Here is a 26938-nt window from a genome sequence, read left to right as displayed (position 1 = left end):
GGTAAAATAATAAGACTCACCAACAGGTAATCGCCGCCACAGGTGGATGTAGAATTTGCGACCCTAAAGGTGTCAAACTCGAGGCGGATAGTTTTGCCTATCCCGACCCTGATGGACCACTGACAGTCTTGACCAGAAGGGTAGTTATCAGGGAACTTCGGGCTACTGATGACGCCCTCAGCTCCTTCAAGGAAACCGCCACACACTGAAAAATATCATAGTATATACTGTAGTAGAGCAATGGTCGTGAGAAGGTCGTTCGGATAACGAGATTACCCCGCCCCCCCCAAGCTTATTTTACCTTAAGATTAACCAACCTTTCACTAAATCAACCCAACCCAACCTAACCTTTCACTAACCTAACCCATCCCAACCTAACTTAACCTAGAATATTTACCTGTATAAAGGAAGGCTCTAAAACCATTGTGGTTCACACTTCCATCAGTAATGAAGCGTAGTCTCAGGTACCTGCCGGAGCTGATGAAGAAGTAGTGGTTTTGTTCTCTCCTACATAATTTCTCGGTAAGGTTCCAATTTCTCTTTCCTCCCACACCTGTTCAAGAGAAAGAGTTGTACGAGACATTCAGGTGAGTGAGAGACATGTAGATTAGTAACTGAAACATCCAGGTGATTATATGACCTCTTTCTTTCACATGCATTTCTGTTGACTAAGGCAGGGGGTTCTCAAACTTTTTTCAACCAAGGACCCTTTATATACCATGACGCATACAAATATTGTCAATAATCAAAGAATAAATCATAGTATTTGTTCATTTCAACCCAAATCCAAAATATCCTGCGAATTGGAATCGCCAAATCTCTCACAAACGTTAAACACACTATCTCAAAAACTTTTCGCTGACCCCAGTTTGAGAATCACTGGACAAAGGAGCCCCAGCTGAGAAACATAAACACAAGGCATTAACACATACACATGTTGCAGTATCCGGTTACCTATTGGAATGACTCATTAGAGGTGAACTGGAAGCAACATTCATAAATGTTTATACACTGTCACAGGTCCACTTGATGACTACTCGCGGCTCGTAGGAAAGTTACCCTGGGTGATGTAATTATATAAACCTAATGTATGTCACCCACATTTATATAAGCATTACTGTCTGTTAGACAGGGACCAATACACACACATGTACACAAAAGCACCGGCCCACACACACACATAAGCCCACAGACAGACAGAAAAACACATACACACCAGCTCACAGACAGACAGACCCAACCTCACCCACCGTCGTAAACGCCGATGTAGTCATAAAAACACGAGGATGACTCTTCCAGCTCAAACATGATGAAGATCTTGATCTTCTCGTGGGGAGGCGCCTCAATGATCCACTCACAGTTAAGGTTGTTAGCGTAGCCCGGGTGACCTGGGTTACTTATCTCGGAAGAGCCATTAATCGACACCATATAACTGCAGTTGTTTGAGGCCCCGGCTGAGGGATAAAGGAGATTGTTAAAAAAGGGCTGTGAATTGTTGGGTGTCTCTCGTGTGTGTGTGTGTGTGTGTGTGTGTGTGTGTGTGTGTGTGTGTGTGTGTGTGTGTGTGTGTGTCATACAAACATCAGTCCACAAGGATTATTTGATATACAGTATCTTGTGTAAGTATAGAAATCTGGCATTAGACCAAGGATGAAAACATGAATTACCAAATCTAACCTAACTTAAACAAGCAATATTAATGAGCTAGCATTATTTTTAAGGTAGAGGTTAGTTAATTACTTAATATTAATTTGGTTTCATATTATCTTTCACAAGTAGTTTAAAGGAAGTCGTCTCAAAGCCGCCACATGAAATAAACAAGCCCTTGGAGCCGCTCTATGTGGCCACTAAATACTTAAACTTTATGATGAAGAAAAAATATTAAATAACACTTATCTGCTTCAGGTAAAGTTAAAATCTATTGACGATAATACTGAAATAATGTGGGAAATTTGCTGATACCACTTCAAGGCAAAACAAAACACAATGGCACTAAACACGTAATAGATCTGGGAGGGAAGGAGGGAGGAAGGGAAGGGAAGGAAGGAAGGAAGGGAAGGAAGGGAAGGGAAGGGAAGGGAAGGAAGGAAGGAGGGGAGGGGAGGAGAGGCGGGGGGAGGGTATGGGGTCTTACCAAGGTGACTTTGGCCCATGTTTTCCGACCTGCTGACGGCGTCGTATCGGAACTTGAATCTGGATCCTTCATGAACGTGCCGGAAATTGAGCCTCACCAACACCGACCGCCTACCCGTCAGTATCGGTTCAGAGGGCGTCTCATACCCACAGAAGGTACCCAACACCGAGCTGTACTCACTGCTCGGACCATTGTAGATCTGTGTCGTAAATACTATGGATAAGGAAAAGACGAGAACCAGAGGGGAAGTTTTTTAAGTCCATGCATAACCTAATCTAACCTAACCTAAACTAACCACCACATCTACCAATTAACCTAACCACCATACCTACCAATTAACCCAACCACCACACTTACCAATTAACCCAACCACCACACTTACCAATTAACCCAACCACCACACCTACCAATTAACCCAACCACCACACCTACCAATTAACCCAACCACCACACCAACTCACCACCAGGCCAGCATTACACTCATCCACGACTGGGTTACTCTCAATATCCATATCGAGGAAGGTAATGCTGACGTATTTCCCCCAAGGCACTGTGATGGTCCAGGTAATGTCTTCTGCGCCCATATACGTGTGAGGGTACAAGGGTGATGTGACCTCTCCCGACTCCCCATACAGCGAGTTGCCGAATACTGTGTGTAGAGAAGTGGATTCGTTAAGTGGTTGAGTTTACGGTGTGGGTAGAAATGTACTATGTCAGTGGTTGTGTACAGCGTATGCCTATAACATCATATACCCGGGTGTTGTAATTCCTCTCTCTCTCTCTTATCATTTATTATCAATTCTACCCAATAAACATCTGATTTCAAGACATCACTCACACAGACTGTAGGAGGCCAGGAAACCCCGGGCTCCAACGCCATTAATATCAGAACGGAACTTGATCCAGAGGTACTCGCGGACCGTGATAGGTGCGGGAAGAGAAGTGCTGGAGGTCGTGCAGTTGTGAAGGAGAAGCGGGCCGGTGGGATCACGTTCGTGCACCTCGACGTAATTCAAGTTGCAGCCGTCAGTTTCCTCCAAGTCAAACTCTATGAAATCTAATCGTAGACTGTTACCTGTGTGGAGGGAAAGGAGTGAAGGTGAAATCCATGGAAGTATGGGGAGGGAAAAAGGTGAGGTACAGTAGATGAACTGGAGTCAGATTTTACTTATTCAGGAAATCAGTGAGATAGATGAAGTGTAATCAGACTACAGGTGTAGATGAATGAATGATCAGAGTAAATCGCGTCTTTGTAATCAGTGCTTTACCTTGCTCGATGTTTATTATCCTGGTTACTAAGCTTAAATACTTGTACCATAACTGGCTCACTAGAATCTTACGTGGCTCAATCAGTAATTACAATCGTAAGTGACTCTCAGACATACCTGGTTGATTAACTAACATAGTACCTGATACTCAGACGTACCTGGACCGGCGTTGACCGTCCACTCACACTCGGTGTGGCCCGGGTAAGGCTCCGGGTAGTGTGGGCTCGCTAATTCCCCTCTAGCCGAGGTCATCGTGCCCCCACATCTCGAACTGAACACGCTGTATGCTGCCCTGGGGGAAGAGAGGTCATCCCGGGTCAAATGCATCCATATAAGATCATATAAAGCCATGGGAGTTCATAGCATGACAGGATATACCTTCTTTCTCTCTCAGCCAACTTACTTGAAGGTGACAAAGGCGTAGTTGTTAATCAGCGTTACTGTGAGGTACTCGGAGGACGAGACGATGGACCTGGGCGCTCTGTCACCACAGTACTTTCCCCGCATTGGTGAGTCTAGCTGACCTCCGTCCAGTACCTGAGAAGAGCAGTTTTATAATACGCGCATCATAGCTGTGACATGATATAGCCTCTCTCTCTCTCTCTCTCTCTCTCTCTCTCTCTCTCTCTCTCTCTCTCTCTCTCTCTCATAAGGGCATGCATACTTACAGCTAAATATTCATGGCTGCAGTTGACGTTGGGAGGGAAACGTGAGTGTATGTCCAAGTGAACTATGTGCAGGTGGACACGGTAACCTGTGGACATGGGGATAAAGAGTTAGACACGTGTATTATGGAGTTACTTGAACAATTCAACATGTGTTTTAAGTGTATATCTCAACGCCTGTGTTATCTCTACCTCTCAAAGCCTATTTTACCTCTACCTCTCAACACCTGTTTTACCGCTACCTCTCAACGTCTATTTTACCTCTACCTCTCAACACCTGTTTTATCTCTACCTCTCAACGTCTATTTTACCTCGACCTCTCAACACCTGCTTTGCCGCTACCTCTCAACGTCTATTTTACCTCTACCTCTCAACACCTGTTTTACCTCTACCTCTCAAAGCCTATTTTACCTCTACCTCTCAACACCTGTTTTACCTCTACCTCTCAAAGCCTATTTTACCTCTACCTCGCAACACCTGTTTTACCTCTACTTATGGTGAAACTGATCATTAGCAGGAAACTGACTTACAAGGTCACTGACTTACTAGAAATTTGGCTCATTAGAAGATTAACTGAAGAGATGATTAATTGGCTCATGGGGAGATTAACTGAAGAGATGATTAATTGGCTCATGGGAAGATTAACTGAAGAGATGATTAATTGGCTCATGGGGAGATTAACTGAAGAGATGATTAATTAGCTCACGGGGAGATTAACTGAAGAGATGATTAATTGGCTCATGAGGAGATTAACTGAAGAGATGATTAATTGGCTCATGGGAAGATTAACTGAAGAGATGATTAATTGGCTCATGGGGAGATTATCTAAAGAGATGATTAATTGGCTCACGGGGAGATTAACTGCAGAGATGATTAATTGGCTCATGGGGAAGTTGACCAATAAAGAAACTAACTCAATAGAAAACTGACTTAGAAAGATGACCGACAATGAAACCATACCTGGAGGAGCGTAAATATGCCAGGAACAGTTGAGCGTGGCAGTGTAAGGACTTGGGTAGTGAGGAGAGGTCAATTCTCCCGTCTCGTCCAAGCTGACCTCCAAGGATGCCCCACAACCCTGAAGAATAAACGAGGAAATTAAGTCAATCTGTCTGTCTGTTTGTCTGTCTGTCTGTCTGTCTGTCTGTCTCTATCTGCCCATTTTTTTGAATCGTGACTGTGTTCAACTGCATGTAAGCAAAGCCCATGATTGTGTGTCTGTGTACATGTAAAATTGTAGATATTACCCATGACTGTATGTACCTATAACTGTAGATACCATGAATACATGTACGTATAACTGTAGATATTACCCATGACTGTATCCATATATACCTGTTGGCATCTGTAAACATATCTTTGCATGATTGAAGGATTCTGTAGATGTTTCTCTCTATGAACGTAGGAACAATCTTTGGGCGCATGAAAAAAAGAGTATTATATAAGTGTATGAAAGAGGAGTGTATGCATGTATAAAGAAGAGTGGTGTATGGGTGCATGAAGGACATTCGTGTATGGATGTATGAAGGGCAGAAGTATATGAAGAATTTCTAGTGTTATAAGGAGGAGAGTAATGTATGGAGGAAGAGTGGCGTATGAGTATGAGGGGGACATTTACCATTTGGTAATTAGCCGTAAAGCCCTTGGCGCTCAAAGACCCATCTGCTTTTAGTCTGACTGTCATGACGTTGCCAGAAGCCCTCACGAGAGAAGGAACAGGTAGGGAGGCTCCACAGTGTTGGAGGAGGAGGGGGAAATCCTCGTTCTCTCCGTCCCACACCTGAAAGGATGACAGGGCACTTATTACCTTGATACCTAAGTGTGATAAGAGATAGAACCCGGTTATCTGAAGGGGTGCACTAATATAGGGTCCTTAGCATACCTGGATGAGAATGAGATATAGTTGTCTTTTTTTTAAACTAGCCTAGGGACTTTGAGATATTTATTCCAGGGTAATTAATATATCCATTATTTAACCTTGGCAGTTCTTAACATTCTTAGATACTTTATAAATGTGAGAATTTCAAAAATCGGGTTCACACGCACGCAGCACCCTAACCTGGCCGAACCAACCCTAAACTGACCCACCCTAAACAAACTTAACCTAACAAAAATTAGCCTTACCTTGCCAAACCTAATCTAACTTAATTTCATCTAACTTAACCTAACATAATCTATCCTAAATTAATCAAACCTAACCCAACGTAACCTAATTTGAACTCACCGACACGTAGTCATAGGTACAGTTGGTGCTCGGCTCCACATCGAAGTTGGTGAAGTTCAGCTCTACGACGTGGAGTCGATTGACCCGGATAGTCCACACACAGTCTGAGTGGACGTCGTAGTGTTGTGGATAATTAGGGGAGTGGATGGTGCCACTTGGTGTGGTAAACAATCCACCACAACCTGTCGATGTGGATAGGTCTCTGTTAATTGGATGGATGGATGGATGGATGGATGTATGATAGAACTGATGGAATGGAAGAGTGTGATTGGTAAGTCAAAATACAGGAATGAAGTGTAATGAAATGAGAACAAGAAAAATAGTAATGGGAAGGAGGAGACAACAACAAAAATCAGATAAAACGATGGAAAGAGGAAGTGATCTGGACAACAGAAGAATAGAGGATAAAGAGGAGGAGGAGGGATAAGAAAATGAAGGAAGAGAAAGAGGCAGGGATGGAGGGGAAGGATATTTTGAATTCCTCAACCCTGAGAGACTGTTCTCAGAGGAAGGAAAGAAAGAGAAGGAGGAAGTACGTACCGCCAGGGAGACTGGTGTAGGAGATGTTGAAGCCTTTCCCCCTGACGGACTGATCACTGCGAAAGCTGATAAAAGCCTGGTTGCCCTGTGTAGTAACGGTGGTGGCGTCCATCTGCTCGTGGCATAGTGAGGTGAGCCTCGGCGAGGTGTTGTCCTCTCCCCCGTGTATCTGTAAGAAAACACGAGTGTAATACATTTTCTCTCTCTCTCTCTCTCTCTCTCTCTCTCTCTCTCTCTCTCTAGGCAACACTCACTACTGTCACCAGAATTACAAGACTTATCACCAAGTTAGGGACCATCTCACCTGCAGCACGTCAAAGATACAGTTCCCGGCGTTCTCTAGATCGATGCTATGGATGGTGATCTGAATTTTGGTGCCTGGGTGGGTGCTGATATGCCATTCGCACTCTGTGTTGCTCGGGTAGGAGTTCGGGTAATTCGGGCTTAAGATGATACCCGAAGACTTGGTCAGCTCACCGCCGCATCCTGAAGGAAAGAGTACAGTACTTTAAGCGAGATATGTTTATGGTATTAATCCAAATTTTGTAATCATCTCTAAAGGGTAAAGGGCATTCTTGACTACTATCGCCAAAAGTCCGTTCCTCTAGCAACTGTCACCACTCACCGTTCACTATCCACTCCATCCTGAAGCCGTTCATTGGCACCAAGTAGTCGCTGACGAAGTTCACCTCGAGTCTGTTCATGCGGGAAGCTGTAGCGACAGGGGGAGGCAAGTTACGACAATAGTGACCCAACCTCGATCCTCTCCTGTCCCTGTCCTGAGACTCGTACAGCTGTAACATAAGGAGTACTTAAGGGCCTTGGCTTAATGCCTCTTGGAGTTTATATTTTACTCGTTGATTGATTGATTGGCTGATTAACTGATTGATTAAATGACTGATTGAGTGAATGGTTGACTTAATTGTTTGTATGTTTGTCTGTGTGTGTGTGTGATATTCTTTACCAAACCACAAACTACTGCTGAAGACCTACTTTTCATACTGAGAGTGAAGGTATGTCGCAATGACCTGGTACTCTTCTCAACCTCTTTCAATTCTCTAACCAGGTATCCATTCACCCAGCCATGAACCAACGTCCATTAGGATAGTCTGTGAACACTGTTTACACACGGCCACCGTATCCCATTATGTTTTACACTAACCTCTACGTAATCAAAGAGGCACTCATTGGTCTCTTGATTAATATGATCCTCCAAGACGAAACTGCTGAAGGAGGCGTTGATAGAGTTGCCTAAAGGTGCCACGATGGTCCACGTACAGTTGCGGTTGAGAGGGTATGGGTCGGGGAAACCTGGTGTTGTGATGACTCCTCGTGGACCTCTCACGACTCTGTTACAGTCTGTATGAAGGATACGAGAGTGGTCAGTGTTGTGGTAGACTTGTCACGTCTTACTGTCCATTATTGTAATACTTCTCTCTCTCTCTCCACTCTTACATCTATCTATCTGTCTGTCTGTCTAAACTATCTATCTATCTATCGTTTCTCCCCTAGCGTTCTTTCTCTTACATCTGTCATTCTATCTATCTCTTTATCCCTTTCTCTTCTAGTTCTTCTCTCTCTCTCTCACTTCTTACTTGTCTGTCTTTCTGTCTGTCTATTTACCTCTTCCCCTTATGCTCTCTCTCTCTCTCTCTCTCTCTCTTTACTGTAGTATCGAGAACTAACAACCAGAGACGCCATGTACACCAAGCTAACAACAATATCTTTACCTGTCATATACGTAGCCTTAAAGCCCCTGCCGGAGGAACTGTAATCAGAGCGGAAGCGGAGCCAGAGTGAATTGCCGGATGAGTTGAGGGAGATGACACCTAGATTAAGTGAACAGTATCTCCCCAGCAGGTGGGAGAGTGGGGAACTGCCATCACGCACCTGGACCAAACACGGGAGGGAGAGAAATAGAGACAGGTGAAATATAACAGGTATATTATTTCCCGTCTCCACAAAACAATAAACAGATGTTGAGACAGGGGGATCTACAGACAGTTATCTGTGGGGTAATTAGAGATGTGGAAATACGGAGTAGATGGTGAGAGATGTTTCTGGACAGAGTAGATCAAGGTTTGGTCAGGTGATGTTGGACAGATTGAGAGGAAGGGAAGAGGTAAGGAAGGATAGACAACCATGAATCAGCACTGCGCATGGCGTCGAGTGAGTTTTAGGGAACAACATGCTGGTGGGTGATGCTGACCTGTGTGAAGGGATAAGAGGTAGACTAAATCAGTATTTTGAGCCCTTGATGTAGGAATACCATAGCAGAATACATTCATTAGAGTGGTAAGATCATACAAGTGATTTAAAAGAGAGAGAGAGAGAGAGAGAGAGAGAGAGAGAGAGATATTCCGGCTTCCCCACTTTATATTGTAAAAAGAGGTAAAGTCTTGACAGATATAAAAAAGGGCATACATAAAATAAATCACTGATCATTCATAAAAATTTTTTTATTCAAACATATCATCAACATACAATGATAATCAACTGCAAGTAACGAAGACTTTCACATTTCTCACCTCAATGAAGTCATAGTAACAACCAGGTGAAGTTTCCATATCCATGTCGATGAAGTGAAGCCTGACAGCAGACCCCTCGGCCACGGTGATAGTCCAGTAACAGTCCGCCAGGTGGTGGTATGGCTGAGGGTACCCAGGTGAGATAATCTCTCCCGTTTCTGCTGTCATATGCCCTCCGCATCCTGTACCCAGCCAGAGACGATCGAGGTTAAGTTGAGAGTAGGTAAATAACATAATAGGTAGATAGGTAAATAGGCAGTGTAATAAGTCAATAACTAGGCAATCAGATTTAAAGGTAAGATATATCTAGTCATTCAATATTATAGGCAGACAATTAAGTTTTTCTCTTGCATATCTCTCATGTGTACAGTATAGTACCACACACCTGTAGCCGCCGCATCCCAGAAGAGCTTGAAGCCCTCATAAGAAACACTGGGGTCGCTTCTGAACTTGAGGTACAGTTGGTGGTTGTGAGAGAATACCTCCGGCACAGTCTTGTTCCTGCTGCAGATCTTCGTCATCAGTGGCGAAGTGTCGTACTTGCCGTTCCTACCAGAAGACAAAAGAACGTCTGGCGATAAGTATGCCGGTGAGAGAGCGATGCTGGGCACTAAGCTTGTAGATACTTCGTCAGCCGTGGCGATGAGATATTTGTTTTAATATTGTTTTAATTTGATTCCATAGTAGGTTTACTATTGCGAGTCTCATTCTGTCGAATGCAAATAAACACAGTGTTGCCACACTGCACAACACCTGACGGGCCCTGTAAACGCACTAGCGAAGGGGACTGTACATACTCTGGCCAAGGTTTCAAACTGAGGTTTTCCTGTGATAAATACTTGGGTTTTCACAGCACTAACACATGCCTATATTGTTACCTAATCCTTAATCTTCCCTTACCTTATCACCAACCATTCCTCACTTGATCTTCAACCATTTCTCGTCTTTCTCCAATCATTCCTCACCAGATCTCCAATCATCCCTTACCTAATCTCCAAGGAATCGAATCCACAATTATCAGCCTCCTCGATCTCCACATCCACGAAGGTAAGCCGTATTTGATGTCTCACGGCCACTGATATAGTCCACTCACAGGTCCGTTGGTGTGGATAGTATTCCGGGTAGTTGGGTGAGCTAATCATTCCCATCTCCGTATGATAGTGACCACCGCAAGCTGATGAGCGGAGAGAAAAGAAGAAAGAGTTTTACTGTGATTAGGTTTTTCTTCTCGTCCTTACAATTTGTACAAGCAAGTTCACGAATTTGGTCGATATGTGTGAGGATATATAACCAACACACACAGATACGTACACCTGGAAGCGTCAATGCCATGGTAGGTGAAGGAGAAGCCATCATGGTTCACACTGTGGTCAGAGTGGAAGTGGATGGTCACCAAGTTATCGGAGGACGTCATGATTGGTGGAGTATCTGAGCCACAGTACCTATGTCTGGGGAAAAGATGCTGATGTTATAATGTATTAGTCAGTGCACTTCTATAACAGCTAAGGTATATAATCACGTATTTTAAAGATCATTAAATGTAATAATAAAACAATTACTAAAATTTAACAAACATACGGGTTTGGTTGCATGAGAGAGAGAGAGAGAGAGAGAGAGACGCCATCACAATATTGTTACTTAATTTAGCTATTATACTTAAGTAGAAAACAATATTGAGACAGGGCATAAAATGTGCACAAACTAATGGTAGGCTTGATACAGCGTAGGTGGTCTGCTGATGTTACGTCACGGATCACCCCACCAGTATCCCAGGCTCCCCAGAATTAATTCCATACGGATAGATCATGCGACATTGAGTCGTGTGACGCCATACCCGTCCCTCCCTCTATCACACGGTTATGACTGTTTGAAACGCCGCTGTACGACGCAGTTTCTCAGGCCCGCTATAATAGATTCCATATGAGTGGTCTTCTTGGTAAATAAGTTCATAATAGATTTCTTTCATTGCTGGGGGTAAGTTTATTTCGTATTCTCCAGGTTCTGACTTTAGTCAATTCAGCGTTCATAGTTTTCATCAATACAATTGGTTTATCTCATATCTGTCTAACAGGAAGCAGTATGTCTGCTATAATAATCATCAATCTGACATTAAACATCGAAAAAACCCACTACACAATCTTTCACAAAAGCAAAAACTTACCCCCAGCAATGAAAGAAATCTATTATGATCTTGTTTACCAACACTTGGTACACTGCCACACATTATGGGGCCTCTGGCTCTACAAAAACACAACCCCTGATTACTGCACAGATGAGAGTTGTGCGGATAATGACCAATTTGAAGAAAAAAACCTGTTCATACTAACGAACAATTTGCTAAATTGAAAATGTTAATATTCGAGGATATTAACACCTACTGTTGTGCCCTGTTTGTTTACAAATTCGCCAATCCCTTGATTGATAATGATTTTCAGTTCCGGAATAATCCGAGATACAATTTAAGGCACCCAGAGCTACTAAGACCACCTTCCATGCACTCCTCTCAGTCCCAGACCTCCATAAAATATCATGGTGTGAAGGTGTGGAACAACTTACCCCCACCCATCCGAGCAAAGACTACGCTCCCTTCCTTTAAATCATCTCTTAAAAAATATCTATTGTCCAAGTATTAAAATTTTTGTAATATCTACTTTATATTCCTACTTTTATTGTACCACCAAAACCATTATCTCGTGTTTTAGATAGAAATTACCTTCGAAAAAATTACATATTTGCCGACAAGACATGATACTGACAGGTTCTATCCTCTTGTTTCACATTTTTATAATATTAATGTATATCAACTCCATTGTAAAATATGTACAGTATATACTTAAATGTATATATGTAAAAAAATTAAATAAATAAGTAAGTGATAACATTCTTATAATATGTTCTTAATAACACCATGTTATGTGTACTATTCCAGATAATACTAAATGTTACATAACACTTCCTCGCGTTAAATGTACAGTATACTATATCAAGTGCTCAGCCATATCAATATTGTTATTATTATCCACTCTGTATCTGTATTTTTCTGGCTAAATAAACTGTTTCAATATCAATACCAAATAAATATGACTTAGCCTGTCCTTCTTAAAGTGGAAATGATGTAAAAATAAGTAGTTTCCATAAGCCTAATGAAGTCCTGTTCTGGGTATAAAACCTCGCTACACAAGGAGGACGCAGCAGGATGATCGGCACTGTACTCGAACGCCTTCACTTGTCCAACTAAAAGTCAGGTACCGATTCGCCGCTGGGTGTGGACTGTGTCTCCCGGATGCGAACCGATGAAATTATAACTGGAATCGAACTTTGTATCGACACGTCCGCCGCACCCCTTTGTGCTCAGACAGACAGACAGACAGACAGACAGACAGACAGATAGATTGATAGATAGATAGATAGATAGATAGATATAGACAGATAGATATAGATAGATAGATAGATATAGGTGGATAGGACGTCAAATACTCACTCTCCCATACGTCCTCCTGAACCAGGGATGGATGAATTATCAAATATTTCAATGTAGTCGTATCTGCAGTTGAAGTGTTGCTCGAGGGAAAAAGACTGCCAAGTGATCTGAATGACATAGCCTGGGGGAAGGTCCAGCACCCAGTTGCAGTCTGTATTGCTGGGGTAGGTGTCTGGGCTGTTGGGGGAGTTGACCAACCCAAAGATATCCCGTAGTACCCCACCGCATCCTGAGAGAGGGGAAGAATTAGATGGATAGATGGATTGGTAGACATAGGTAGATGGGTAAAAAAAAAGGATCTATTGAAGGATTGATACAGACAGGAAGAGAATAGGTAGATACAGGTCAAGGATAAAAGGGAAGTTATTTAATTGTTTGATAGAGAGGGACATATGAATATAGACGGAAAATAGATGGTCAATAGATAGATAAAATGTAATACTTATATGTTTTGAAATATCTATACTTGTACTCTCATCTGTACTGTACCTGTGCTTACTTTAGTAGTGTACCTGTAACTATACTTTAATTTTATTTGTACTTATGCACCTATAATATTCTCCCTAGTAAACTGAAACACCGACTCACTTGTATCAATCGTGGTGTAGTTAGCCAAGAAACCTCTGTTACTGATTGAGCTATCCGTCCGGAACTTAACTCGAAGATAGTTGTGAGTGGAGATGATGGGTTCTGGCCGATGTGTTGAGGGTCCGCAGAATTTGCCGAGTAGAGGCGCGGTGTCTCGTCGACCGTCACGAACCTGGTGGTCGATATATTACATAACCACACACTAGTATATTTGTTTAGAAATTACGGTATATTTATCCTTCTGTGATCACGTAATGGTATTGGAAATATTCAAGGGGAGAGATAGACGGTGTAATGACTGGTTGTATCATTGTTGTTAGTATAGAAATCATTTTTGTTATTCTCATTATCATTCTTTTTCTGATCATTTATACTTATATTACAGTATTATCATTATTATTACTATTATTATCTGTATTATTGTTATAGATTATCGTCATCACCATACCACCATCATCGCCACCACCATACCCATCACTATCATCACCACCACCACCACCACCATACCATAACTATCATCATCACCACCACCACCATACCATCACTATCATCACCACCACCACCACCATACTATCACTATCATCACCACCACCACCACCACCACCATCTATCATCACCACCACCACACCATACCATAACTATCATCATCATACCATACCATCACTATCATCACCACCACCACCACCATACCATCACTATCATCACCACCACCACCATACCATAACTATCATCACCACCACCACCATAACTATCATCACCACCATACCATCACTATCATCACCACCATCATCACTATCCACCACCACCATACCATCACTATCATCATCACCACCACCACCATACCATAACTATCATCACCACCACCACCACCACCATACCATAACTATCATCACCACCACCACCACCACCACCACCATACCATCATCACCAACACCACCACCACCATACCATCATCACCAACACAAGAACTTAATCAACTCACCTCAACGTAATCAAATACACAGCCACTCCACATGCTGGGTCCCTCAATATCAAATTCGGTGAAGTTGAGTCTGATGGCCTTCCCCGGTGTCTGCCTTATAATGTACACACAAGTTCGGTCATGTGGGTAAGGTTGTGGATGGTAGGGTGACTTGAATATCCCTGTGTTTCCTGTCAGTTCTCCGCCACACGCTGCAGGGTTAAGTTAGGGTAAGTTTGGGTAGATTAGGTTAGGGTAAGTTTGGGTAGATTAGGTTAGGGTAAGTTTGGGTAGATTAGGTTAGGGCAGGTTAAGGTAAGTTAGGCTAAGTATGGGTAGTTTAGGGTAGATTAAGATAGGGTAGGTCGGATTAAGTGTGATTATGGTTCGAAGACTTCAGTTACGGTTTGGTTAAGGTAGGTTAGGTTAAGTTGCATTAGGTAGAGTTAGGTTAGTGTACGTAACTAAGTTTTATAAGGTTCGGTTACGTTATGAGTGATCAAGTTTCGTTAAGTAAATTTAGGTTAAAACGTTACTATATGTTTGAGCAGGTTAAAAGGTTACCCGCGTTTCACTAATAATTATGGTTACCGATCGTGTTCAAGGATGGCCGGCCCAAGGGCCACCTAGGCAGGAATTTGATTAAGGTGTAGAAGATGTCGCCAACACAACAATCACACCCCAAGGCCTAAGGTAACGAGTTGCATGACCCAGTCAGATAAGACCGGACAACTCGCCAATTGCACTGGGTAACCGTTACCCCGGAACAAGACCCGTAATTCGATTAACATTCAATTTCCTAATTATTTCTGGGTAGACAGAGGCAAATGGCGTAAAGAAACTTGCCCATAGTTTCACCCTGCCCGGGAATCGAACCCGAGACCACGAGCTTGAGAGTGGAGCATGCTAACTATTACACCACAGGTTGCCACGTTACCTGCATTAGACACAAACACACACACACATGCAGATACTTACCTACTTGATATCTGGCCCTGAAACCTCTGAAGGTTATGGAGTGGTCAGAGTGGAACACGACGAAGAGTTGGTTGCCTGTGGAACGGACGGGTTCGGGCAGAGTCGTCCCGCAAGACTTACTTATTAATGGACTGTCCGCGCTCCCACCGTCTCGGATCTGGCAGGGTGTTTATGACGGAAATATATTAATACAATAGGAAATCATTCATCTGTCACCACCCAATCAACTGTCATCACCCAATCAAGTGCCACCACTCAATCAACTGTTTTCATTCAATTAACTGTCATCACTCAATCAACCAATCACCTCTCAATACTCAATCAACCAATCACCTCTCAACATTCAATCAACCAATCACCTCTCAATACTCAATCAACCAATCACCTCTCAACATTCAATCAACCAATCACCTCTCAACATTCAATCAACCAGTCACCTCTCAACATTCAATCAACCAATCACCTCTCAACATTCAATCAACCAGTCACCTCTCAACATTCAATCAACCAGTCACCTCTCAACATTCAATCAACCAATCAAATCTTAACACGCAATCCAACAAACACCTGGGACAACTCAACAACTCACAGCCAGATAGTCGAAGAAGCAGCCTGGGTGATGCTCCACGTGTAGCTCGCTAATGTTGAGTTGGATGGTCTCGCCAGCAGGTACCCGTATTAGCCATTCACAGTGTTGATTATGCTCGTAGGTATCTGAGAGTGTCGGGGCAGAGAACTCACCTACGTCATTGGTCAGCAGTCCCCCACACCCTGGTGTACCTGATGGGAGGCAATTAAAATTATTCGATTAATTGACTTGGCTAGTTGTAGGCCCTCGGAGTACAGGTGAGGTTCCAGGTAAGGGTACAAGTTCAGGTTAGGTTACAGGTATAAATACAAATATAGACACAAGTGAAGTTACAGAGAAGGCTACAGATACAGTTGTAGTGTACAAGATGAAATTTGGAACAAGTGTAGATGCAGATACAGTACATAAGAAGGTAAGGTATAAGGTAAAAGTGCAAATACAGTTACAGGAGCAGGTATTACAGAAATACAGAACAATATAAAGAGAAAAGTACACACACACACACTCCAAAAAGTATATTTACTGAAGTCTCCAATGAATTTCAAAATAGTCACTTCAACATTTCCTGTCTCGGTAGGGTTGTCAAATTCCTTCAGCCATTATAATTGTCTAACACAAAATTGTAAAGAAAATTTTTGGATCGTGTACTTTAAATTCACATTCACTCGTAGAAAACCAGATATAAATATTTCAGAACAAGAGCATAAGGCAATATCCTTATCTGCCTTAAAAATAGACAGCTGTATACAGTCCATAGAGGTATATGTATGTACAGTACAGGTATAGTCAAGAAAGAAAGCAGAACATGAGTACTACCATTCACTCACTTTTTAATTACAAAACAATTATAAGGATACAGGTAGCACTACACAAATTAATAGACATATCTTGAAATTAGAGGTGTACAAGCATCATTCAATCGTGTCATTAATTAGGAAAGAACAGCTAGAGGTACTGTACAGGTACTATACATGTGAACACAGATTACAGGTGAACTTACGGGTACAGGTAAGAAATATTACAAAATTAAATCATTGTGTAACATTAAACATTGTCATTCATTAATACAATACACGTTGTTTTAAAGTACGAATGTAAAGCAACGAGGGCGGCCAAGAACTGATCAATGCCGGAGCTGAGGCACACTAAGATAAAAAGAAATACCCCTCATGCAAGAAAAATAACATCCAGCAGTAAGATCAGGAAAGGAAAATGATTAATCAATGTAATTAGTTCTTCTCGACGAAACACGCACACACACACGGTCCCTACCAGGCTCAGCGCTGTAAGAGATGTGGAAACCCGTATCACTTATTGACACGTCTGAGTGGAAGTGAAGGAAGGCCTCCGAGCCGGAAGTGGTGACGGGTGGTGGAGCTTGAGTGGTACAGAACTTGCCCAGGCTTTGACCAGTCTCGGTCAACCCATCGCGTATCTGGTGGGTGTAAGGAGCAAGGGAAGAGGCATTAGTTAAAAAAAAAATCAAGTACAATTCTAGAAAGGAAAGGGGGAGGGAGGAAAGGAAGAAGGGAGAGAGGTATGGAGGGAGAGAAGGAGAAAGAATTACCATCGGAGGGAGGGAATTAGGAAAGAGGAGAAGGAAGGAGGAAATGAGAGAAAAATAGTGAAGAGGAGGGAGGGAGAGGGTTAAGATGAGAGTTAAGGGAGGAGGAAAGAAGGCAGTTACGTAGAGAGAGAGAGAGAGAGAGAGAGAGAGAGAGAGATACTTAGAGAGAAAGAGAGGGAGGAACCAAGGGAGGGAAGGAGGGGGGGTAGGTAGGGAGGGAAATTTAACTGATAGAAGGAGTTAGTCAAGGTTAGAGATGAGAGAGAGAGAGAGAGAGCTTACCTCCAGGAAGTCGAAGCTACAGTTCGGATGGACCTCAATCTGCAGTGTGGCGAAATGGAATTTGATCCTCTTGCCCGGCTGCACCGTTACCGTCCAGTAGCAGTCACGGTTTATCGGGTACCTACCAGGGTACCCGGGGGAGTTGAAGGAGCCATACTCTTGGCCATGGAAGTCCTCTCCACACACTGAGAGAAGATATGATAATATTCTTAGGAATGATAATATTAGTAGTCGTTATAATATCAACAATGATGACACTGATTACATTAATAATAATAATAATAATAATAATAATAATAATAATAATAATAATAATAATAATAATAATAATAATAATAATAATAATAATAATAATAATAATAATAATAATAATAATAATAATAATAATAATAATAATAATAATAATAATAATAATAATAATAATAATAATAATAATAATAATAATAATAATAATAATAATAATAATAATAATAATAATAATAATAATAATAATAATAATAATAATAATAATAATAATAATAAATAAAAATAATAAAATTCATCATTCATCAGAATCGTTCATAAAACAAAACAAAAATATCAACATGTAGGTCCTAATGAGCACAGGTGTGGCAGGGAAAAACTCACCTGGATCTGTGGTGTTCCAGGTAAAGTTGAAGCCAAAGCCCGCGACGGAATGATCGGAATGGAACCAAAGATACAGGAAGTTATGGGTGCTAATGATAGAGCCATTGTTTCCTGGGAGACTAGTACCACAGAATCTTCCAATCAATTGAGAGGACATTTGTAATCCATCGTGAATCTGATTGGATGAAGAGGGACGAATTCAGTGAGAATATTTGCTTATAAATAGGATAGTTTTCAGGGTCTCGTCAACTGATATGATTTTTTCAAGGGTCTTATCTGATGATGGCCAAATCTGATGATCTAAGGTCGAGTCTATGGTTAGTGTAGAGTGTATAAATGTCCTGAACGTCACCTCCAGTCAAAATATAATTACAAATCAGGTTGTTTCATTAATTGTAAGTATGAAGGGAGTTGGTGCTTAAAGACTCGAACAAGGAACTCACCTGGTTTGCACTCATACCCTCACTCCAATGAAGGCACTAAAGCACCTACCATTCACCTGGAGGCACTCAAATCTACACCTGGAAGCACTCTAGCCCCCAGCCACACACTTGGAGGCATTAAATAACCAACCACACACCTGAAGACCACCCGAACCACTCACCTGGAGCCAGTCAAAATTACATCGACCACCTTCCATATGGAAATGTTGGAAGGTAACATTAATGACTTTTCCCCGTGGCACTCTGATGATCCAGGCACAGCTGATGTTATGGTTGTAGAGCTGGCCCTCCACTCCAGGGTAGGTCACCACGCCCTCCGTCCCTCTCAAGACACCTCCACACTCTGTTATAGGAGGAGGAGGAAGATGGAGGTATTTGGTATATCAATACAGAGAGAGAGAGAGAGAGAGAGAGAGAGAGAGAGAGATTTGAATAAAGTTTCTAGATCCAATTGTAAATTACTTTTCTGTCCAATGAAATTTGTGAATAAATATAATAAACTTTCCGAAGCTGGATGTGAATATTTCTTTATTTAAATCAGAAAAAACAATTAAATTTAATTAATTTTTCCGAATCTGATTTATTTTCCATATCTGAATAAATTACACAAGAGAATAATTTTTCAAGGCAGATTAAGTTTTCCAAACCTGAATGAAAAAAAAAATGGTAAGCCTGAATAAGTATATAAACATTTTGACTTAAGATAGACTGTCAGACTCTTGGTTCTCACGTTCATTCTCAGTCTGGCAGCGATCACCGGTGTGGGAGGAAGGACAATTGCAAGTGAAAGTGTTGATGCCTTGGGAACAGGTGCCACCGTTCATACAGGGGTTGCTGGCACACTCGTCGAGGTTCAATTCACAATTGCGTCCTGGTTTTGAGGAAGATAAGTTGAGACTACTAGTATTTAGGAAGATGATATGCTCTTAGCACCATCCCAGCACTCTTTCACAACCATCCCAACAGTCTTCCAGCACCCTTCCAGCAGCTTCTCAGCACGCACCTAGAACGCTCGCAGCTCAAGACAAATTATAGCACATTTTGGGTAAATTTTCTGTAATTTCAATATTCTTTACACATCGGGTTAATATGTACAGTACTGAGAAAGACAAAGCGGATCATGAGAAATACAGTATAGGAAATATTAATGTTCTTTTAAGTTTTATTATATAATATGTATTACTGATGTCTTACTTGTATATCTATATAGACACAATCAGGTGCATGTGTAAGCTTACCTGAATACCAAGGCACACAGATACAGCTGTAATTGGAGGCGGACTGGATACAGGAGCCGCCGTTGACACAAGGTTGGGTGGCGCACCAATTGGTGGGTTGCAACTGGCCTCCGCCTCCTCTTCCGCCTCCTCCTCCTCCTCCTCCTCCTCCTCCACTCGTGAGCAGACATCCGTGGAGCCCGATGCCAGTACCTTCGTACCCAGAGGGGCATATACACTGGTAGTATGTCGGCGACATACCTGCCGGAGTATAACCACATTAAAATAAAATGTAAAGGTAGAAATTATTGTCAATTGTTTGCTACTATATTATATTTAAATATCTATGCATAAAACGAGATTGATATAATTTCTGTATAATGACTCTTAGACTAATTATAATTTAAAGAGTTTAACTTCTCAGTGATTTAAATTAATTAGACTATTTGAAATATACATAAAATTATTACTATTATATCTTATCCAATTTTTAAAGTATCAAACGATTTTGATATATTATTTACTGTTACACTGAGTATTGAGGTTTAACTTCTGAATAATGTCGATGAAGTAGACTATTATTATCAAAGGGACCCAAAGTATACCATAAAATACACAGACACACACAGACACCTGTGGCGTCCCCCAGGGCACCAAGATGGGACCGCTGTACTTCCTTAGCTTATAAGCTAAGGAAGTAGAGCGGTCCCATTGATAATTATCAATGATGCCCTTAGAGAAATCTCTGCTCGCTGGAAATATGTCGACGACTCCACCATTGGGATCAGTGTCAACAACTCGGCTCCCGACTACACCGCCCTCCAGGATATACTGAACAGTGTCCAAAATTGGGCCACCAACAACCATGTCACCATCAACCAAACCAAGACGATGGTTATGCACATCAATCTCTCCTCCCTCCATTACTTTAGGTTCAAACACACTCTAGGTTGTGGACTCTACTAAACTCCTCGGTTTCACTATAGATAACAAACTCAGTTGGAAAACACACGTCAATACAGTTTTCAAATCCTCAAGTTATCTTCTCCACCTCCTTCCTCCGCCGACTCAAGTCCCTCGGAGTTCAAGTTCCCGAACTCCTCAGTGTTTACTCAACATTCATGCTTCCCAAGCTCACCTATGCCTCCCCTACATGGTCTTCCTCCCTAAATGCAACATAACGTAAACACCTGAAAAAGTGCAAAAGAGGGCATGCAAGATTATTCTCTCCTCCTCTGACTCCACATATGAAGAAGCACTCAACATACCGACTCTTTCGGCTCTCTCTGATCATCACCACGACCTCATCTGCAAATTTGGCTCCTACTTCCACCCGAAATCTCTCGTCCGCGAATTGCTGATCGACACCACAACCGCATTCAGCCCAGTCCCAACCATTATAAAAACTATCAACAACTCGTAATCAATCAGTGTATTCACTCCCAGCCAATCTTACCTATTTGCACTGTTACTATGTTGAAATGCCCTGTCGCATAACCTTCTTCCCACCTAGTTATTATATATCATATTTGTATCACTGATGTTACTTGTATATTATTTGTAAATCAAGAGACCCATTCCCCAATTATGTAACTGCATGTTTTCAGCCTTCCGGCAGCCATGCTCTTTCAATAAACCGTTAATTATCGTTATTATTTTTTTTTATTATTATTACACACACACTTAACACTAACGCATCAAATGGCCTGCCCTAGTCTTATTGTTACCCCCAACACTTGTTCACTCATACAGAGCTTTCCCTTTAAGTGTGTTTGTTGGAAATAGAGCACGGAGAACGCTTAGGACAAAACACAGCGAAAAAAACCCAGAAAACGAATATTATTGAAAACATAACGTTACACAACTCAAAGTAAACATCCACGAAGCACAGACTCAATGTTTACACCGTACAGTAAGTAACCAAATCGCCGCAGGTCCGTACAGTAAACATTTGTGACCAAGATCTAATTGATATTGTTGAGGTGTGACTCTTTTTGCCAATCATGTTCAATACTTATCAACAAGAGTGGTATGAGCGTAGAAAGCAGAGGAAATGTAATTGGAAGTTTAAAAACAAAAAGAGGCGAAAAAGTTGAAGAGAACGAGAAAGGGAAGAGGGAAGGAGGAAGGAGGGAAGGTGGGAAAAAGAGTTGGTGAGGAATAAAGGAAAAAATAGATAAGAGATAGAGAGAGAGAAGGAAGAATTATTGGTGAGAGGAAGGGGGTGAAAAGAATCAGTGGTGAGAGAGAGAAAGAAGAAAGGGGAGACGGTAATGTTAAGACGTGAGCTAAGGTACTCAAATGAACGTTACCAACTCACTGGGGTTATCGACGCAGGTAGCGAGGGGGTGGCATTGTGCGTACTGACAGGCTCGTGGGGCAGGGAGGCACGTGACCCCATCCCCACTGTACCCAGCAGCGCAGGAGCCACACCGACGACCTCCCTGAAGAAGGAGAGAAACTTACTGAAGTAGAAGTGTCTTTATTATAACTGACATGCAAAATATCACAGGTGAAAATACCATACTTGTGTAAAAGTAAGTATGGGGTAATTATAATTTGAAATTGTAATTAATTACGTTCAAATTGACCAGGTAGTAGGCAGCTACCAAACAGGGAGGTACTACCGCCTGGGAAGATATTGGAAGCATAATGTGTTGTCTAATGGTAGATCCTGCTGCCATATGGCATCACGAAAATTGTGACTAAGTCCCAGGTTGCTGATCTGTCTTCCTGCCTCATTTACACACAATTGAAGGGTCTCAATTGTTTCTCTTAGACAACACAATATACATATAGCGTTTCTCACTATTGAATTTTTTGTATTTCTTTATTATTACAGTGTTGTTATTATTATTATTGTTATCATTATTTTATTTTACTTATATTAACATTTTATTTACTATGAATTACTGTATTATCATTATTATTACATTTTCGCCCCCAGGCCCCGATGTGGGTCAGTGACCTGTGCCCGGGTGGGCTAATCCCCGTAAAAAAAATAAATAAATACAATTTTACAAAAAGAAGCAGGACCACAACAATTATATACTCGTACATTTTATTAAGTCTAATCTGTCTTTACTGTGTATCTCTGACGCCAATAGTCGAAAAGAGAAGTTGATTTTTCGCAGTTTAGCAGTTAAAGTAATTGTGATTGTAATCAATTACTTTTCTCAATTATTTGTAATTTTACTTGCAATGGTACACATACAAAGTAATTGCAAGTGAAATTAATTAAAAAGAGTCCTTATTTGTTATTACACCAAGCATGAGAATAGATCCACGACAAGTATCCTGGCGGAGTCGCCAGCTAGTGCTTCCACATAGCGCCTAATTATTATCTACCCCTCAGTGTAGCTGAAGCAGGGTGGGCAGCAAGTTTTAAGGAAAGCCTCACGCAATATAGAAACTGTGCTACAAGTATCGCTTTATCCCAGTATGATCAGAGTCTGGGAGCCTTGAGTACCAAGGTCGTAAAGTTCCTGAATCAGTTGAATTCCAAGGTCGGTGAAACCATCAGAGACTCGAGATCATTGAACTGTGTTTTCCAGCACCTCAGCATGGCTATCCAGAAAGGGAATTCTTGCTGTATTCTAGGACCTCGTTCTTAACCATAGAGAAGCTCGGGGGAATCTTCGAAATGTGATGTGTGATCATGTATGTAAATAAGAACAAAAAATATCTTGGCAAAAATGGGGGTGGAAGGAGAACACTATAGTTACCCAGTGTTCAGAAAAAAAAATCCCTATTTTCCTTGACCATTCCCTATTCTCTTTTCTTCTCCATCCCAGCATAATATAACCTAACCTAACCAAACATAAACTTAGCCTAAGCTACTTTAAGTTAGGAACCCATTTCACTAACTGGGCAGTCATTTTGCCTAGTTCATAAACTGGGTACCACTTAATGCCTCTTGACTTACCGGGGTGTTGAAACATTCACTGTAAGGGGAGCATCCACCGTTGTTCAACAAACACTCGTCCACGTCACGACACACGTGCCCATCACCACTGTAACCTGCGGGAACACGAGGACAACACGCTCAGAAGAGGACAACATGCTCAGAAGAGGACAACATGCTCAGAAGAGGACAACATACTCAGAAGAGGACAACATACTCAGAAGAGGACAACATGCTCAGAAGAGGACAACATGCTCAGAAGAGGACAACATGCTCAAAAGAGGACAACATGCTCAAAAGAAAAACATGTTCAGAAGAAGACAACATGCTCAGAAGAGGACAACATACTCAGAAGAGGACAACATGCTCAGAAGAGGACAACATGCTCAGAAGAGGACAACATGCTCAAAAGAGGACAACATGCTCAAAAGAAAAACATGTTCAAGAAGACAACATGCTCAGAAGGAAGAGGGACAACATGCTCAGAAGAGGGACAACATGCTCAGAGGGACAACATGCTCAGAAGAGGACAACATGCTCAGAAGAGGACAACATGCTCAAAAGAGGACAACATGCTCAAAAGAAAAACATGTTCAGAAGAGGACAACATACTCAGAAGAGGACAACATACTCAGAAGAGGACAACATGCTCAGAAGAAGACAACATGCTCAGAAGAAGACAACATGCTCAGAAGAGGACGACATGCTCAGAAGAAAACATGCTCAGAAGAAGACAACATGCTCAGAAGAGGACAACATGCTCAGAAGAGGACAATAAGTTTAGGAGAGAAAAACAAAGAAAATTTACAATTAATTTATTTTTCACATTAAAAATTGGTTTTAAATATCTACAGAAGAAATGAAATAAGATTTTGGAGACTTGATTTTTTTAGCTCCCAGGAACAGGTGCACTCGCCACAAAAAGTTCTCGAACGGGAGTTATGAACATTGTTCTCTGAGGAAGTTTTATTGCAAATTAAGTTAGAGTTCTTCTTTTCACCTGTAAATACTGTAAAGACGAGTGATATATATTATTACGAACTACTGAGTCACTACGCAACCAGGCATACCGACCATTCTGAGATGACACATTCTGATTTCTGTCGTGACCGGCTGTTAGAGAACTTTTTGTGACGAGTGTACGTGAATACAGGTGGTAAAGATATGACTGTTTGGTAAACAGGTGATTGACTGGTAAACAGGTGATTGTGTGACTATCATGTTGACAAATATTTTAGCTCCAAAGAACAGGACTATCAAATCAGGAGGTAAAGAGGTGATTTTATAGCTACGAAAAACAGGATATAAACAACTGACTGTCTGACTAACCCCTCCACTACTACAAATACAGTACCTTGTGGGCAGGGGCCGCAGGCGAATCCTCCAGGGTAGTTGACACACTGTACTGGCGGGTCCTTAGAGCAGTGAGGATGATAGCTGGTACACTCGTCCACGTCTATACACGTCGAGCCAGAGGGGTTGGCCTTCCATCCCTGTGTGAAGGAAGCGACAATAGTGGTTTAAAAGTATTGGTTGTGGACGTTACCCTCTAGATCAGTACACGTACACTCTCAAAAAAGTATCTCCCCCCCACCTGGGTCTGATGTATGTGGAAATGAACACAATAACACGTGCACAGCGTCTCGGTTTAGTTAGTATATCTGATTGTGAGTAAACCTTTCGTTATTTCCTCTTGCACCTGATAATCACCATGATATCTGCAGTATACCACCTATTCTCTACATAATGTAATGATATATGATGAATTGTGATACCATATACACAACCAATAACGTCATGAGTAATCCCGCTGATTTATTCACCTTAGATATTGTACTATTTCAGCCCCAGGGGATGGGTCGCCAAGTAGGAATATAACGTTACTATGTTTTCATGAATCGAGGTTACAATGGAGTCGCTTCGAACGAAATATGAAACACTATGATTCGATAAGATATTAATCACAGGTGTATTGTGATGCCATATCCAATTACAATGACATGATTTACTGCATTTCGATACTATTTCTACCTCAATTGAGGAGATAATGATTATGAATATAACGTATCATCTCATGATTCGTGCTGGCATCGGAGCATTATCTGATACACACTACGAGGCGATGTTTGTCGGTACAAGCTGTGTTTTCCAATGAGTCTCGGGTACTAGTGTTGTTCATGGATTTCCAGCAGAAAACACCCACTATTTAACTGCCGTTGATATATTTTCGCTACATTAATATCATTATATTATTCTACTAAAGATGGAGCACGGTGATGCACCATAATTACATCAAATACGAGAACCAATAACTGGCAACCTCACAGATACTAGGAAGGCAAACCTACCAACATAATGTAGGAATCACAATTAGTGATCGGAAATATTCGTCCACTGTGACACATTGTATCAATGAGAAATGTGGCCGATACTTTTTGGGAAGAGTGTACACAAATACATTTTTTTTTGCCGTTAAGTTCATTTAATAAAAAAAAATAGTTAAATAAACCAAACCAAACAAAATCAAACCAAACCTAACCTTACCTAACATAACACAATCTAAACTAAACTTAACTAAACTAACCAAGCCTAGCCTTACCTAATATTATCTAAACTATGTTAACATTAGCTAGATATAAAAATCTTACCTCGTTACAGATGCAGATGTATGACAAATGACCATTCTGTGCGGGGATACACACACCGTGACCTCCACAAAGCGCTGCTCGAGACGCCGAGGAACAGTTGTTGGCCGTCTGATGGCAGTGGACGCCATAGAACCCGGGCTGACATTCACATCTGTACCCACCGTCCGTGTTGACACAGGTGGCGCCGTTCTGCAGGGACAAGTGAAGGGCGTAAGCTCATGCAGACTTACACTGTTGGCGATATGAGCAAATGTAGATTATTTTGTATGTGTTATGTCGAGTTATCTGATAAAC

At 41.6% G+C, this 26938-nt stretch overlaps 1 protein-coding gene across 1 annotated transcript in view; it reads right to left on the bottom strand.

The window, feature by feature from the left end:
• The window catches only part of LOC121874624 (cubilin-like), a 57118-nt gene that overhangs the window by 25165 nt on the left and 5015 nt on the right, over window positions 1–26938 (bottom strand). The window contains exons 6-41 of the mRNA XM_042378853.1: window positions 26645–26833; window positions 25351–25489; window positions 24018–24112; window positions 22413–22536; window positions 20114–20353; window positions 19606–19746; window positions 19037–19218; window positions 18433–18607; window positions 17806–17990; window positions 17229–17391; window positions 15957–16147; window positions 15368–15524; window positions 14411–14601; window positions 13429–13600; window positions 12841–13069; window positions 10671–10807; window positions 10347–10533; window positions 9745–9908; window positions 9360–9541; window positions 8562–8721; window positions 7994–8190; window positions 7457–7625; window positions 7136–7317; window positions 6832–7000; window positions 6292–6473; window positions 5686–5847; window positions 5028–5145; window positions 4071–4156; window positions 3806–3939; window positions 3561–3694; window positions 2973–3209; window positions 2596–2783; window positions 2135–2333; window positions 1251–1454; window positions 398–553; window positions 21–205 (exon numbers count right to left, since the gene is read on the bottom strand). Coding sequence (XP_042234787.1) covers window positions 21–205; window positions 398–553; window positions 1251–1454; window positions 2135–2333; window positions 2596–2783; window positions 2973–3209; window positions 3561–3694; window positions 3806–3939; window positions 4071–4156; window positions 5028–5145; window positions 5686–5847; window positions 6292–6473; window positions 6832–7000; window positions 7136–7317; window positions 7457–7625; window positions 7994–8190; window positions 8562–8721; window positions 9360–9541; window positions 9745–9908; window positions 10347–10533; window positions 10671–10807; window positions 12841–13069; window positions 13429–13600; window positions 14411–14601; window positions 15368–15524; window positions 15957–16147; window positions 17229–17391; window positions 17806–17990; window positions 18433–18607; window positions 19037–19218; window positions 19606–19746; window positions 20114–20353; window positions 22413–22536; window positions 24018–24112; window positions 25351–25489; window positions 26645–26833 — 6105 coding nt within the window. The remainder of the gene's footprint in view (window positions 1–20; window positions 206–397; window positions 554–1250; window positions 1455–2134; window positions 2334–2595; window positions 2784–2972; window positions 3210–3560; window positions 3695–3805; window positions 3940–4070; window positions 4157–5027; window positions 5146–5685; window positions 5848–6291; window positions 6474–6831; window positions 7001–7135; window positions 7318–7456; window positions 7626–7993; window positions 8191–8561; window positions 8722–9359; window positions 9542–9744; window positions 9909–10346; window positions 10534–10670; window positions 10808–12840; window positions 13070–13428; window positions 13601–14410; window positions 14602–15367; window positions 15525–15956; window positions 16148–17228; window positions 17392–17805; window positions 17991–18432; window positions 18608–19036; window positions 19219–19605; window positions 19747–20113; window positions 20354–22412; window positions 22537–24017; window positions 24113–25350; window positions 25490–26644; window positions 26834–26938) is intronic.

The sequence above is a fragment of the Homarus americanus genome, unplaced genomic scaffold (genome assembly GCF_018991925.1).
Source record: "Homarus americanus isolate GMGI-L3 unplaced genomic scaffold, GMGI_Hamer_2.0 scaffold34360, whole genome shotgun sequence".
Lineage (NCBI taxonomy): Eukaryota > Metazoa > Arthropoda > Malacostraca > Decapoda > Nephropidae > Homarus > Homarus americanus.
Note: the sequence above shows the minus strand (reverse complement) of the source record. Positions and strands in the feature narration are given on the sequence as shown.